Consider the following 15,937-nt stretch of genomic DNA (forward strand, 5'->3'; position numbering starts at 1 on the left):
TGATGAAAAGTACAGGGAGTTTACAGAAGCATGCACTGTTGACCCATTTCAGTATCAATTTTTAAAAAAATGTGTACTGAATACATATGAAATGCTGAAAAAGTACCATTTTCCCCATAAAAGCCTAAGTGCTAGGTTATGCTTAATATTTCATGTTTTAGAAGTTTCTTACGTTTAAATTCCTCTTGCAGCTTCCAGCAGAGAGGTGATTTGCAGATACAGTTTTTTCTGTAAAAGTTCCAATGAAATACATTTGCGTTAATGGTCTTCTTTTTATGTTTCACTTCACTAAAACTGCCTCAACAAACATCCTTTGCCATTAAAAATAAAAATTAAAAAAAGTCATTCCTAATCTGGTATTTTAATTTCAATCATGATGTATGCAGAGATATTTTTAATTTATTCAGTCACTTTTATCACATGATAAAAGTGATTGCCTCAAAACGCCTTGAATAAGCTAAGAAATGTATATTTGGAAGTCTCCAAAGGAAAACTAAAAGCAAATTTAGGAACAGTTTCCATTTTTCTATGGAACGGCATCTTCATCTCTGGGTTGGGAACCATCCTTCCAGCTAAGGAAGCATCAGCTTGGAATTTTCTCCCACTCGGCAACACTGAGACAACCTCTGTGGTGCTGCAGGAACCCTTATCACAAAGCAGAAAATCTCTCTGCAGCCACCTATCTCAGGGGGGAAAAAGCCACATCATTAGAGGTGTTGGGTCATCTCAGAACTTGAGACACCAAAATCTCAAGCTTTTCCTATATCAGATCATAAAAAAAGTTTACCCTGCTTCTGTATGTAATAAAACCTAATGGGTTAGTAGTTATTGATCATGGTATCACATTAAGAAAGTGAGGAAACCTTACTTATGTTCACAGCAAATAAAAACTATTCCTCCATTTCTAATGCAGGTCAGTTACTTTGAGTTTTCTTTGTTGCATAAGACACTGGCTAAAAATTGCAGTGAAATTTTACACAGGTTCAAAGTAACAAAGATTATACTATGAACACAGTAATTTCACTGGTATCCACCACAAATCATTTTATTTTCCCTGGAACCTAGTGCAGATGCTGTGACTGTACAAATAGAATAAATACACTGTACTTGGAAAGGATTTATAAGTGAGCTCTACTGTAAATACCAATTCTGAGAAAATGAAACAGCTGCAAGAGTGCCTATCTTATTTAAGATTTCTTGGTTTAATGATTGTCTATGTTGCTCTTGACAGGTAGACTGCAGACATTTCTGCCTGAGATTATTACTTATCACTGAAATGTATACAGCACAAAGCAGTACAGAAGTCTTCGTGAATTTGTATGTACAGCAGAACACACATGACCAGCTGTCATTCACTTCACCTCTCTGTTGCTGACTGCAATATTAGGTAAGCATTTCATTCCTGTGCTGCCTCATATGACTAGGTACTCTATGAAAAGAAACATAACGACAACCAGTAACAACCTACTCACCCACCTTGCTTAGCTTCTTTTCACTGATTTGGAGTCAGAAGCATACCAAATCAGAAGCCATATTTATTTAAAGATTGATTGCTAAACTCTTCATTTTAGTGTTCCACTTCACCTTTTCCTTCAAAAGGGAATAGATTTTCATTTCTGCATGTTCTCACTGAACACATCTGCAAGCATTAAACACACACAGTGAAACCAGACCTCTAACAACATAGATGATGTTATGGCTAATGGTGAGGAGAGTAAATAATCACTAATTTTATTTTTCATCCTGAATATTGATCTAACAGTGTAACGTCTGCCCAAGATGCAACATCACTGAAAAAAGTAAAAAAAAAACCCCATGTCAGTTACTAAGCAAGGAGGAAGAGCAGCAACCAGCACTGCAATCCCATCTTGGGAGCCATTGGGCCTTTGTAGAGCTGACCCAGTTGTTCAAGGCCACTTACTTCTCCCTTATAATAGTGGCACAACTTGGTGCTTATGCACCTAGTCAGGTCTCTTAGTACAACGCTGGCAGCATCTCAGCAAGAGCTGTAAGATCTCAGTCCTACTCTTCCAGTCTCCAAAGGGAACATCGTTGGGCTCCAGTTAGGTGTAGTCAGTGCAGTCAGCTGATGAAGTGTATATCCAGCCTCACAGTGTGTGTTCTATAGCTGATGTTGCAGTAATCATTAGCACTCAAACTTTAGTAACCTAAAGTTGGTTTAAAACTACTGTAGGTATCTCTATGGTAACGTGTCTTTGGACCTCTGCATTGCAGCATCAAGTGAAGTTAGCAATGCCAGACAGCGAGAAATTTTCAGCTGGATCCTCCCAGCAACCAGAAAATACTAATCTATTAAAAATACAGCCTTTAGAAGAAGTAGTAAATCAGGTGAAGATTTTTATCAAAATATAAACAGAATCTCAGACTGACTATAGTAAGTTCTGATTTACTTGAAACATTTTCCCAGAATTTTGTCCTTGAAATATTTCACTTGTTGAATTGAAATTTTCAAACAAACAGGAAATCCAATTCACACTAACTTCCCATTGGCATACAAGTCAGTTGTCAAGACTTTTTGAGCAGACAAGCAGCAAAAGTTTGGAAGGAGGTTAGAGAAGATGTACAGAAGGCTCTTCCCTGTTTTATGCTTAATCCTGTGACAGGCAGCATGAAGGTACTGCTCTGTATCATACATTTGTGTCATGATTTTTTCCTGTTCATGGCATGCACGCTGGTAGCAGAAAAGAAGATATACCTACATTGCCAGATACTAATCAGTTTAGATAATACTTAGAATAGATAGAGAAAACCTCTCCTTCAGAGTGAGAAAGAATGATTGAAGGCTGCTGGTAGACACAGGATATGCACTGTCTGCACATTTAAATGTATCCTGCTTTGATCCCATTCTCAGCAATGGCAATACCTCTACAATTGGTCAAATGGGTAGGTGGGTGGGGGAGGATCGGGAGGGGAATAAAACCAAACAAAACTAGAGGAGAGGCGCCAGCAGATGGCTCACCCAACCTGCAGATAAGCACACAGCAAGTATGTGCACAAATATATAAAAGGATCTCCCATTGTTCAAAGAAGGTAGACTATCTTCTTCCTCTGTGATCACTTCCTTAGTAATCCTATGCTGAAAGAACAGGCAAAAAATTAAAAACCCTGTAAGAGAGAGAGTGGCAGATCAACGAAAGGGAGTGGTGGCAAGAACACTGCTGGCATCTCCAAGTGATGCAAATCTCACATGATGCACCTATGCTCTGCTACGACTTCCTTCACACATCAAGAAATGCTGAACACCTGTCAGGGAGTGTTAGGAACAAACCTTTCAAAGAAGCACCATTGTCCAGCCCAACTACAGCTAAAATAACTAAGGGCTGTGTGGGTGATATAATGCCAGCTGTTCTGGTCCTTGATAACCCCTTAACCAGGGGGGTTATCAGGGCCCAATCATTTATTTTTATTGAATTAAAAATAAAATGTGGAGAAATGTAAAAAGAAATTGAATTTGCCCATTGCCTATCTGAAAAAGGCCAGATCTTCATCTCTCTGATGTCAGTGTAGTCTTTCTAGATTGCATTCTAACAAATGACATGGTGACTTCTGAATTGGGACCGCTAGACTACATATGTGAATTTCACATTTCTGTACTACGGCTGGAAGTGCAAAATGATACCAGGTTTTTACTGTTCTTATTTTAAGCTCTTTTGTTAAATTTTGAAATAAAATGTTCCTCTTCCTTCAACGATATACAAAAATTCTAGAGTACTAATTGATAAATATAATAAAAATAATCACATTCATCTTCTCCATGTTCTGTTAGTTCTGTTTGGTTAGAAAGCTAGCTCTGCTAAATGTTCTTACAAAGTGCAGACAATGAGAGTTAACCTGATCTCTCTCCTAAAAATTTCTGAAGTGCACAAAAGTTTATTGCTGCTCTTTCCGAGTCAGATATTCCTAAATCTGCCTGATGACAGTATCTTGTTGGAGTAGCTTTCCAGACTAAACTCAAAGATGATCATATATATCTAGCATCCATTTTACAATATTAGCAACTCAAACAAAAACACCTTGCAACTGTGAGCAAGCTGCCTCTATTTTCTTTCATTTTGTTCCGGTGGATCCTGTGCAGCTATATGACGTATTCCCAAATAAAACAAAGAAGACATTCTTTACTGATTTGCCATTTAACAAGCTACAGAACAAAAAAATATATGTATCATACAGCAATTTGTAAACATACATGTGGATAGGTGAACTGCGTTATGTATTGACATCAGAGAATAAGCTGCAAGCATGATGATTAAGGGTCATCCTTTGACAGGCAGCCATCTGCATCAACCATGCAGGAAAACAGTGTTCACTGGTAAGATTTTACATGTGAGCTACAGAAATATAGAACCTTTTTCAGTTTTAAGCTGTCTGCAGATTTGCAGATATTTGCAACCAAACAAATATAACAATAAAGTAAACATGAAAGGATGGACTAAAGAAGTTACTTTCAGCAAGACAGATTTTTAAAATCTAAGGCAAGGCCACAGATGCCTCATAGCTCTAAGGGGGCAAAAAAATTCTTGATCTAAAAATAGCCTCTTGTATAAATCTGGTGGAACCCATGAAAACCCTTCTTTGAAGACAGTTCATTACTGCACTCTTTGAACTGTATGGGTAGTCCCTACGCCGCTAAAATGCTAAAGAGCTAAAAGAGATCTGTTTGTGCATCGGCTGTTCTAGTTAATGCGTATCTGCAAACAGACACCCTTTCTGGTTGAGAAGGCCTGATCAGTACCACTAGTTCTTCTGCTATTGATAATTTTATGATATCTCACTTTCACAAACCTGAAAGAAGTCTGATATCTCTAACACCATGATGCACAGAATCTAACTTAAAATGATAGAATTTTAAATATATTATTTTTAAGACTTCTTTTGTCTTGAGTGTGAGTCTTAAATAATATCTATAAACATCTTTTTTTAAGCCACTAACAGTGTGAAAAAAACCCTACGTTGTGTTGCTCAATCCAAGCCCACCTGAAGGACCAGAGGAGTAAAAGCTCTGTCACACTGAAATAAGAAAAATGCCAGAATATGTCAAAGAAACTGTTGCACCAAATAAAGTGGTTATTTATCCAAAATCATTTTTGAAAGAAAAACCTACCACTAAGATTAAATTCATTCCTATGCACCAGACCCAGAGAGGCAATACACCCTGTGAATCCTCTGCTGGCAATATTCTAATTGTGGTTGCAAAACAGGAGTGCATCCTGTCATTACACAAAGTTATCACAGAAGTTCCCAGAATATCAGAACCAGTTATACCAGAAGTATCTCCATATTAGAACAATTTTCATTCTTATGTTCTGCTTGGTGTTTTGTTTTGGTATTGTTTTGTTGTTGTTATTTTGGTTTTCAGGGGAGTACCTTTTCCCCCTCTTTTGTGAAAACTCTCTTTAGTGCAACAAGATCCTCCCAGCAAGCTCTTTTTCCTGTCTTATAGTAAAAGTATTGATTTAGCTACCAACATTCTTCTTGCAGCTATCAGGATATTACAACAAACCAGCACAGTTTGTCTGGGGTAGTACTTCTGACAAGGAATAAAAAACATATGAAGGTAAGAGTTTTTTTTTCTCCTTAGAGAATATAGAGCTTGAACTGTCAGTTGGTTAGGAGTCTTCAATTTGTCTAGAGAAATACTAGCTACTTCTCTCTTGCTTTCAAATGTTTAATTGCAAGACTTAGATGGAGTCCTCTGCCGTTGTGATGGGATCGTTTATAAAACCCAGACAACCACAGACTATTAAATTATTTTAGGCAGCAGTGGATACACTACTACGGCTTTGTACACAGAACACCATCTAGGCATTTCCTGTTGCATCAGTCAATCTGATGCTTAGCACTGAGCGGTAAGATACATTTTTGTTGTGCAGCTATTATAAGATCTGGACAGAAATCTCTAGATTTGACATTACATATCCTCAAGACTTACAAGTGTCAAAGGCATTCTGTGCCACCAAAACAGATCTTTTTTTTCCCCCTAAGATACCTCTCTACCCACAGGTCCCTTCATCCCCACTCCCTTTGGCACAACACTCTGCCCTGGCCTCCTCCAGCCCACAACAGATGCCCCTTCCACAACCACTCCAGCTTAGGCTAAATTGAACATTTTTTTTCCTGCTTGAACAATGATGTCTCATTGCTTAGCTCATCTCAGATCTTCACTTCATCCATGTCTTCTCTAACCATCCACCACACTGTTATAGTACTCCAGCTGACCTTTTCATGTCTGCACAAAACTCTAGGAAAAAGGTAGCAAAAGATATCCCAAGTCTCCACCAGTGCACTGCAGCTGCCATCCAGAGCTCCATGGGGATGGAGTGCTGTCCAGCAGCTGCAGCCCACCACAACATGCCCATGAGAATGTAAGAGTTCTAAAGTTTGAGATGTCTTGCTATCCTGGCCTCCCTCACTTCACAATCTGAGGCAAAATTAAGCAGGCTGAAACGAGGCCACAGCAAGGTACTCAACATGGCAGCTACTCCACTTCCACGAGTCACCACACTGCGTGGAACACTAACACAGCCCTAACCATTTAACACATGGGAACGGTTTTATTCTGAAATGGAATATAACCACATTTTCCTGAAACTTTGCATTATTTCACAATATAATTAAACAGTTGTTTAAGAAACATCTGTCTTTGCAACAAGGAGGAAGTAGTAATTCTTCAGGTAGGATTCTTTGGAATGCATGGATTTCAGGGGAGCCATTTCAGAGGCAAGAGGAAGAGAAACCCACAATAGCCAACAGTCCAGGAAGCAGTGTACTCTCATGGGAGAATCTCTTTAGACTCTTTCAAAACAGAGACTTGCACTTGAGTGTCTCATCTCCAGAAAAAAACCTAGCCATTACATTACCACCTACCCTGGGATCTCAAAAGAAATTTGACTAACTTTGGAAAACAACACACACAAAAAGTTAAAGTCTAATTTTACCTCTCCTTTTCTAAAAAAGATTTCTTGGCTTTTTGTCTAGCACAATGGCTTAATAAATCGCATTTCAAAATGGATACAATGATTATTAAACATAATTGCAGGGGAACAATGGCCATTGACAACATTCAAGTTCACAGTGCCCTCAGACAGCTTTCCAAATCTGTGACAGGGGAAGAGGAAAACCACTTTCAATGGCCCTGTGGCAAAATGGCTGACCTGAGAGCAAAGGGAAAATTGACTGCTGGAAGCAGCTCCAAAGCTAACAACAGAGACCTCATGCCCAATTCCACACTCAACTAAACTGATTTTTTAACAGCACTGAAAGGTATGCCCCAGGTAAGTATATCACTATTTGACTAAAACACGTATATAACGAGATAGAAATCAGAACTCACCCCTCCAAATATAAACTAATAAATAGTAATTAAATCTAACAGGTTACAGCTCTATATGCAAACTGGCTGTGAGCAGTTTGTCCTAGACATACAAATACCTTGAATACCTTGATTTCTAACAGCTACATTGCTTCAATACTCCATTCCGCCCATTACAGCAGTGGACATTGCTGACCCTACTAATGTAGAGTTTCTCAGCTAAGTGTTGTTTCTTTGGAATTTTTATTTAAACAGTTTTATAATATCTATACTCATGCTTACACTTGGCTGCATTCTCTGTGAATTCTGTGTGCTGGAGTCCAGGTGGCCCAGATCTTTGCAATTCCCGCTCCACTCTTCCATGCTATGAAACCAACCAGTGTTGGTCCAGTTTTCCCATTCTGTTAGAAAGCAAACTGCCTCTTCAGATGCAGTATGAATCCAGGGCAAGAGGTCAATGAATCCCAAATCTACATCAAAATTAGTTCTGCATTTTCCAAGAGAGTAACTCACCTTATTAGGAATTTAATATAGAGAGTGATTCTAAAGTAGCACCATTTAGCTGAGGGGTTTCTCAGCATAGGTCTACGCTCTACCCATTCTATACTCAAGATATGAAATATTTGGCACTGGAAAACCAAATCAGTGCGTTGAGATATGCAGGGATTTTTTTTTTGACTGTTCTTCAAAGTACCTCTACCTCTCTATTCACAGAGTCAGAGGTATCCCAAAGGAACAGCATGTCTCTAATGCATTTTGCTCTTTTATAGCTGACAACATGGGTGAGAAAGTAATTTATAAATAATTGGATGCTGAAGGCTGAGGTTGTGGTTGACATAAATGGCCGACCTGAAAGGGAAAAGTAAAGTTCACAAGCAAATGGATCTCGCAAGTGAAGAAAGTTACCTGCACTAGACACTGTCTCCAAAAAGCTGTACAGCATGTCACCTTACTCAGAATTAATAACGTATCTTTGGATAGCACTTCTTCCTCACACAGATGGAAAGATGACTCAAGCTTCACAATCCAAAAGCATCAGTGTTTTGAGGGAGTTGTGGAAGCTCCTGTAGAATTAGCTCATTTTGCTTTACGGTCTGTGAGATCGCCCCAAGGAAGATGCCCTCAGAAAAGCAAGGGGACAGTCAGATGTTGTGTTGCTGCCCTGTCAGACTGATGACTTAGTGGGCTAGAAATACCCCTATTGATCTGTGCCAGAGGAGACAGTACTACACAAGGGATCATCAGGTGGCAGTTGTTACTATAAGCTCATGCCCTCAACCACTTCAAACACACAGGCTGCCTTTCACAGTGTTCTGTACTTTTATCTTTACATCAGTAAATGTGATTGTTGATTTTCTGAAGCCATAATCCTGACTTTGGTTACCATGGCAAGACTCACTAAAGACAGTTAAACTCTGCTACACCATAAAACACTTCACATGTTTTTTTCTAGGAGACACACAGCTGCATACAGTCTTTGCTAAAGGCAATTTCAGAAAATTACATGGACACTAAAGATAATTCTACAAATTTTACATACGCTTTGGGCTACACTGAAAAACCCTGTAGACAGAGTTGAGTTAGAGTTGAGATAGAGTTGAATCTTCAAAAAACATAAGAGGAGTGACAAACATGCAGAGAGGAAATACAGGCAGAGAATAATCTACATAGATAGTAAAGTACACTGAGATCTGGCAGCAAATTAAGAACTACTTCACAGAGCATTGCCAAATTATTGAAAATATGGACTTGCATTACTCCTTACTTCAGGAGTGCCTATGTTGCCTATGATCCAGCCTGGTACCACTATCTGATCTAGGAATCCATGGAAGTACATAAACCTGTCTAAAATAACAAACCCCCAGAGAAGTTGAAGGATCCCCATCAGGAACAGGAAACATTTTTGAGAATTAGATGTCTACATGCTCATTACAGCAAAAAGGTCTAGCTCATCATCTCATTGTGATAGATGTCCAAGGCACAGAAGGGACACTCAAATCAGCTGGAAGGAGATGTCTCCAAGAGGTGTTTGGTAGTCTTACCTCTCTTAGTCTACCTGCAGATCATGTACACACATTTACTTCAACCTGCTTAAATACTCTGTTGTCTAAACCACTACTTAAAATATGATAGAAAACTAGATTATTCCTCACCTGAAGGACAAAAATGGGAAACTATGTGCCCACTTTTTGTATCACACCCTAATGATTATTAAACATTCTCAGCTGCAGGAATTCAAACCTATCTCCTGCATGATAAGAGCACGCACTATTCCCCAAGATATCTGGCACAACTCCTCAGCTTGCATTATGTCTTTCAGCTGTGTGGTCAGTTTTATTTTAAATCCCTTTCATCTGCATCCAGCACAATCATGGAGTGTTAGAAACTGTAAAAAGATTCACATCAAGCAGAAGGTGAAAACCTCAGTCTCATTTTGACCATAGCAAACAGTAAAAACTGGAAAACACAAGCTAATAATGGTCAGTTTGCTCAAAACTGCTTGGTATTTTGGGCACTGAAAGCAAATGTTCCAAAATAACTTTTTACCGGAGAACTTAGAGGGGCCGTGGGACTCTGCTGACTTCCAGTGATGAAATGGTTGAGGCTCGTGGCTCTCTTACAAGCTTCCAACGCTTTTCCTGTAAGTGTGTGTGCCCATTTTATATTTAATTATATAAATGCATATCATCAAGGACAGTTTTGGAAGTCTAGAATGCTGTGTGACTCAATGTGCAGTCACATTTTAATCCACCAAGCTTCTTTTTGCCAAGTGCTTTAATATTTTCTGAAGAAATGGTATTATCTGTTCTGTAACACTTCTTCTGTCTAGCATTGCTTAAAAGCATAACTACAGGGTTTGCTGAAGTTTACCTGAATCATTTGAAGGAGGAATGGAAAGGTCAGATAAAGAACAGTAAATCTTTACGAAAGTCCTTTTTAGTGTATTCATTTAAGATGTCTGGGCTTAGTCATAGAAGAGCCACTTCTATACTAGCAATATCCTTTATGGTAAGAGTTATTCAGGCCAGCACCTCTTATAGAACATCTAGCCTGAATTAACAAGGCTCTGCATCATAACATATTTCAATACTTTTTGGCCTCCACAATCTTTTCTGCTTGAACTATGTTCAAGAAATGTCTTGTCTGGTGTGTTTTATATGGTACAGAACTTACTAGCAGACAATTAAACAAGAGTACACTTCAAACAGAACAGGAAATACAGTGATTTTTCTTACACATGATCCTTCTTTAAAGGGAAGAACTGTACCCAAAATCAAGGCAATGCATTTCTGTATTTTTCTGGACCTGATGTGACTTTCTCAGTACCTGGATTTTTCAATGCTCTCCAGTTTGTATTTGGCAGCTGCATTCTTTTACATATTCCCCCAGATATAGGAAAAAAAATTGTAAAAGATAGGTTCTTGACATTTTGAGAAGGATATACCCACTCCAACACTTCCACCTTGGAACTTAACACAGACCAATGCTGGTAAGAGATACTGTCCCATGTTTTTTTTCTTATTTCTGAGCTTTGCTTCTAATAAACATTTTGCTATAAAAAGTCTGAAAACTGTCAAAACCTGCTCCTATTGTGACTGATCAAGGGAGGTTCATAAACAGACCTTTCTCTTCCACAAAGAACACAGCATAAGAAAACCCAAACCATTACACCTGCTGTTCTTCTAATTTCAAGATGAAAAATACAATAAAGTAATCAATAGAAGACTGCAGATGGTTTTGGGGTTTTTTCCATCTAGCTTACATGTTAGCAACAAGAGCTTTAAAACTTGTCTGTTGTTGTAGTTTTTAAAGTTTGGCTAATGCCAAAGCCTCAAGATGTTCAAGAAAGGAGAATCTATTCACACACTTCTGCTTAAGATTTGGCCATAATTAAAAGATGTACTTGTAAACAAAGATAAGGTAAAGTTTTTTTACCTTTTTAAATCTCCAAGGAAGTGTCCAAGAAACTGTTTACTCCTTGCTAAACTTTGCTGGTTCTGTTGCACTTCAGAACCAGCAATAGTTGAGCAATGGGTCAATCAGCCTTTATACAGTTAGCATCTTTCCATGTTCAAAGCTATGCTTCAGTGATGTAAGCTAAATGCCTTGTATCTTTATATAAAGCTGAGGTAAGGTTTGAGATATTAATACTCTTTGTTTTGATACTATTTAGTTTTATTAAGGAAGGAACAGGGGCAAGGAATGTCTGTTTTTTAATTGAGTGCTTCTGACCAAGTACCTTAGTAACACAGTGTATGGCTGGGCACCAGAAACCATGGGTCCTTTTCCAAATCAGGGTGCAGGTGCATCTTCTAATACTTAACAGGTCCACTTGAGATCTTTGTCAGCAAGCTTTAGATATTAGTTACCAAGCTTTCAATCCACAAAGAAACTCACACACATACCATAACTGCTGAATGGTTACTCATAATCACTGTGAGCAGGATGGGACCAACATATCTCATAGCTCTGAAAGTTCAGAACTTGTCATTAAGGAAAGGAGAAGAAAAGAAAACAAAAAAATACTCTTGCCTTTGTAACACTATCTCACCCCAAACGAACACAGATCAGATAGACTTTAAAAGTAAGGTTTAGATAAGTCATATATTCTAAGTGACATGGGATCATTGTGTGTTTGGGGTTTTTTTGGCTTTGTCTTTTTTTTTTTTTTTTTTGGTTTGGTTTGGTTTTGGTTTGAGGTCCTTTTTTGTATTTTATTTAAATTGAATAGGGTTGAAATCATTGCAGGTTGATTTATTGTAATGCCTGTTTCATATTATGATGTGGATTAGTTTTAAAACATTGTATAAAGACAGGGCCAAATGCAAATAATGCAATACTTGATTGTGTAAACAATTAAAGATCAGTTTACAACACAAAACACCAAGCAGCATGGTTTAAGTGGGTTAAACAGTTACACAACTGGAAAATGATATTAATACATAATAGTGCTCACAGCCATTTGACCATTGTTTCGTCCCCTGAACAGAGTTAGATGAGATTTTGTGGTGGTTTAACCCCAGATGGCAACTGAGCCTCGGGCAGCTATCATTCACTCTACCACCAGCAGGATGGGGAGAGAATCTGAAGAGTAAAAGTGAAATAACTCATGACTTGAGATACAGACACTTTAATAGGCAGAGAAAAAGATACATATGTGAGCAAAGCAAAACAGGGAATTAATTCACTACTTCCCATGGGCAGGCAGGTGTATAGCCATTTCCAGGAGAGAAGAACCCCATCACACGTAATGGTGATTTGGGAAGACAAATGCCATCACTTCAAACATCCTTCTCTTCCTCCTTCTTCCCCCCACTTTACATACTGAGCATGACACCACATGGTATGGGATATCAAATACGGTTGATACATGCAACTAAGCAATACAGCATTTAAAACCATGTAGTATTTCCAGATGCTCCTTCTGTACCAAAATAAATATTTTCTTTCATTTTGAACTTCTATGGAAATAAATATTGTTATCATATACTACTAGAGAAACATATTTCCACACTTTTCCACTTACAGTCCATCAGGTATCATATATGATTTTGCCTTTATGATAGTTCTGTAATAGTCCAAACTTGCTCTAGTCAGGCAACCTGTACGAAACTGTGCTAAGGTTGGCAGTAAGAATGGAGTCTCTAATTCAATTTTAAAAATTGTATAAAAAATTTTACATATCTTAATTTTTATAAGAATGAGAATATTTCTTCTACTATATAATTGAAATAGTTTGTCAATAACTTTAAAAAAACCCAAAAAACAGAAAACCTAACAAACCCATAATTAGTAAAAAGAACTGAAACTATAGAAAATAATTACAGAATCACAGAATCATTTAGGTTGGAAAAGATGTCCAAAATCATTGGGTCCGACTTTTGACCAATCCCCCTTGTCAACTAGACTGTGGCACTAAGTGCCACAGCCAATCGTTTCTTGAACACTTCCTGGGATAGTGACTCCGCTACCTCTCTTGGCAGCCCATTCCAATGGTTCACAACACTTTCCATGAAGAAATTCTTATTGATGTTCAACCTGAACCACACCTAGTGCAACTTGAGGCCATTCCTCTCATCCTGTCACCTGAAAAGGCTGACCTCCACCTGGCTACATCCTCCTTTCAGGTAGTTGTAGAGAGCAATAAGGTCTCCCCTGGGCATCCTTTCTCCAGGAGAAACATCCCCAGCTTCCTCAGCTATTCCTCATATGTTTTATGCTTCAGACTCTTGAACAGCCCTGTTGCCCTTCTCTAGACTTGCTCCAGCACCTCAATATCTTTCCTGTGGTGAGGGGCCCAGAACTGGCCCCTGATTTGAGGTACATCCTCACCAGTGCCAAGTACAGAAGGATGATTCCTCCCCTGAACCTGCTCGCCACGCTATTGCTGACACAGGCCAGGATGCCATTGGCCTTCTTGGACACCTGGACACACTGCTGGCTCATGTTCACATGCTGTCGACCAGCACTCTCACACTTCCACCTTCTCCCCACCCCCAGTCCTTTTTCTCTTGGCAGCTTTCCAGACACTCTGCCCCAGCCTGCAGTGCTGCCTGGGGTTGTTGTGACCCAAGGGCAAGACCCAGACAGCACTTGGCCTTGTTGAATCAATAAGATTACAGTGCCAATGACAAAGTTCAAAAACATCTGAAATATTTTAAGTTTTAATAACCAGAAAGTTGTCAAATATATTTGTTTATAAGAGCACATGATGTAACAGCAAATCATAAATAATTAATAAGAACTGAATTATCACTTTAACATTTTTTCAATTCTCAATTTAATTGTGAAAGTATTTCTATTTTGTTCTCCTCCACATTAAAAAAAGAAATTTTATTTTGTGTTAAATATTCCACTTTGAAATGTAAAAAAAACCCCCAAACAACAAAGTCCCTGAATCCAAGAAACACAATTGTTTTATTCCAGTTGTTCTTGAACTTTGTCCAGGTTCTTCTAAATGAGTGAAATGGTCAATTTGACCACAGACAATTCTGCAAGTTTCTCAGCATTTGAATAAACAAACTGACAGTGGATTGTGGGGGTGTTCGGTGTTTTTTATCCTTGACCTATCTCACTTATGTTTTCCTAAAGATGATTTCTGGATTTTTTCAAATTATAAAGAAATAAAACTTTTTAATTTCTTCATTATCTTTTAACAAAATATTTCAATCTGTTTAAGCCCGTGGAATTACTTTGTGACATGGTATCCTGTCTTATAACAGAAAAGAAATCTGACATGCAGGTAGGATCATGACACCATTTTTTTTAATAATAAGCTTTGGAAGAGGGCAACAAAGCAAAACTTAATTTCTAGAAAGCTTTCAGAGAAGTTAATGAAAAACCTACTGTGATCGGGGAAAAAAAAAAAAAGGAAAAGAAAAAGAAAATCCAGCACAATCCTCTCTTTTAAAGTGCTAAACTTAAGTGAAGACGTTGACAAGCAGGTCGCAGCAGTACCTGCCTTAGGTACTGAGAGGGAGACCCAAGCCTTCCAGATATCCTACAGACACAGACCCTGCCGCCCTTCCGGGAACATCCCCACAGCCCTACGCCAGCAAGGTGCACTTGAAGACACATCACAGTGATTCTGTTCTCAGCCGAACATTCACGCCTCGCAGCAACAGTTCATTCGAACCAGACACGGGGGCAGGAAAAGGTATGAAGTAAACCTAGTAGCGAGTACGGGTTTGTTGCAGTTGAGAATTACACGGGGGGAGATTTTATTCCGCCTCTCCCAGAGGCGCCTACTCTCTGCTATCAGTCACAGAAGCTCGAAAAGAACCCTTTCCCCGCTCGCGGGGTGTCCAGGACTGATCCCAGCAAAGGGCGCACCGGAGCCGCTCCAAGCCGAGGATCAGTGGGGCAGAGAGAGGCGGAGGGAGCCCGAGGGGCCCGGCGGCCGCTGCTCCCCCCCCGGCCGAGCTCCAGGAGTGGCGGCCCCCCCGCAGCAGTGCCAGCCCGGCCCGGCCCGGCCGCCGCAGCTGCGGTGAGTCAGTGGGCACCAGGGCACCGCTCCCGGCAGCTGCATCCCGCCCGCCGAGCATCCTCCAGCGCAGGAGGCGCCGGCTCCGCGCACTGCCCTCCCTCTGCCGCGGCCGGCGGGGACTAACAGCGGCCCCGCTGGAGACCCCTCTGGAGCGGCCACCACTTACCTTGACGCTGGAGCTGCTGGTCTGGGTCTCCGCCTCGACGCTGCAGCAGTGGGGCGTCCTGGACCGGGCGGAGGCGCCTCCGGACTCCCTGCGCTCCTTGCGGCGGGGAGCGGCGGAGGGCGGCGGCTGCCGGCTCTGGTAAGCGAGGACGGAGGGAATGGAGTCGGCTGCGTCTGTCTTGACGAAGAGGCCGTGCAGGGTGGCGGTGCCCTGCGAGATGGTGGTGGTCTGGTGGGGGGAGTTGGACTCCTCCGAGTCCCGGCAGTAAATCACACCGCTATGCGAGACGTGGATGCTAGGGGCGCAGCCCATCCCTTCCCTTCCCCACCCACCCCGCCCCGCTGCACCGCCGGCCCGCTCCGCTCCGCTCACACCTGCCGCCCGCCCGCCCGGGCTGCGGGGCCGCCGCCCCTGCGCCGCGCACCCCGCGCCGGCGGCACCGGCGCCTCCCCCC

General features: G+C 40.5%; 1 protein-coding gene across 4 annotated transcripts in view; it reads right to left on the bottom strand.

Moving 5' to 3' along the window:
• Window positions 1-15,801, bottom strand: part of PDE8B (phosphodiesterase 8B) — a 72,425-nt gene extending 56,624 nt beyond the window's left edge. For all 4 annotated transcript variants that reach the window (XM_027634367.1, XM_027634366.1, XM_027634365.1 and 1 more), the window contains exon 1: window positions 15,484-15,801. In XM_027634367.1, coding sequence (XP_027490168.1) covers window positions 15,484-15,795 — 312 coding nt within the window. In that variant the 5' untranslated portion in view covers window positions 15,796-15,801. The remainder of the gene's footprint in view (window positions 1-15,483) is intronic.
• Between the last annotated feature and the right edge of the window lie 136 nt (window positions 15,802-15,937).

This window comes from Corapipo altera, unplaced genomic scaffold (genome assembly GCF_003945725.1).
Source record: "Corapipo altera isolate COAL_440 unplaced genomic scaffold, ASM394572v1 61411, whole genome shotgun sequence".
Classification (NCBI taxonomy): domain Eukaryota; kingdom Metazoa; phylum Chordata; class Aves; order Passeriformes; family Pipridae; genus Corapipo; species Corapipo altera.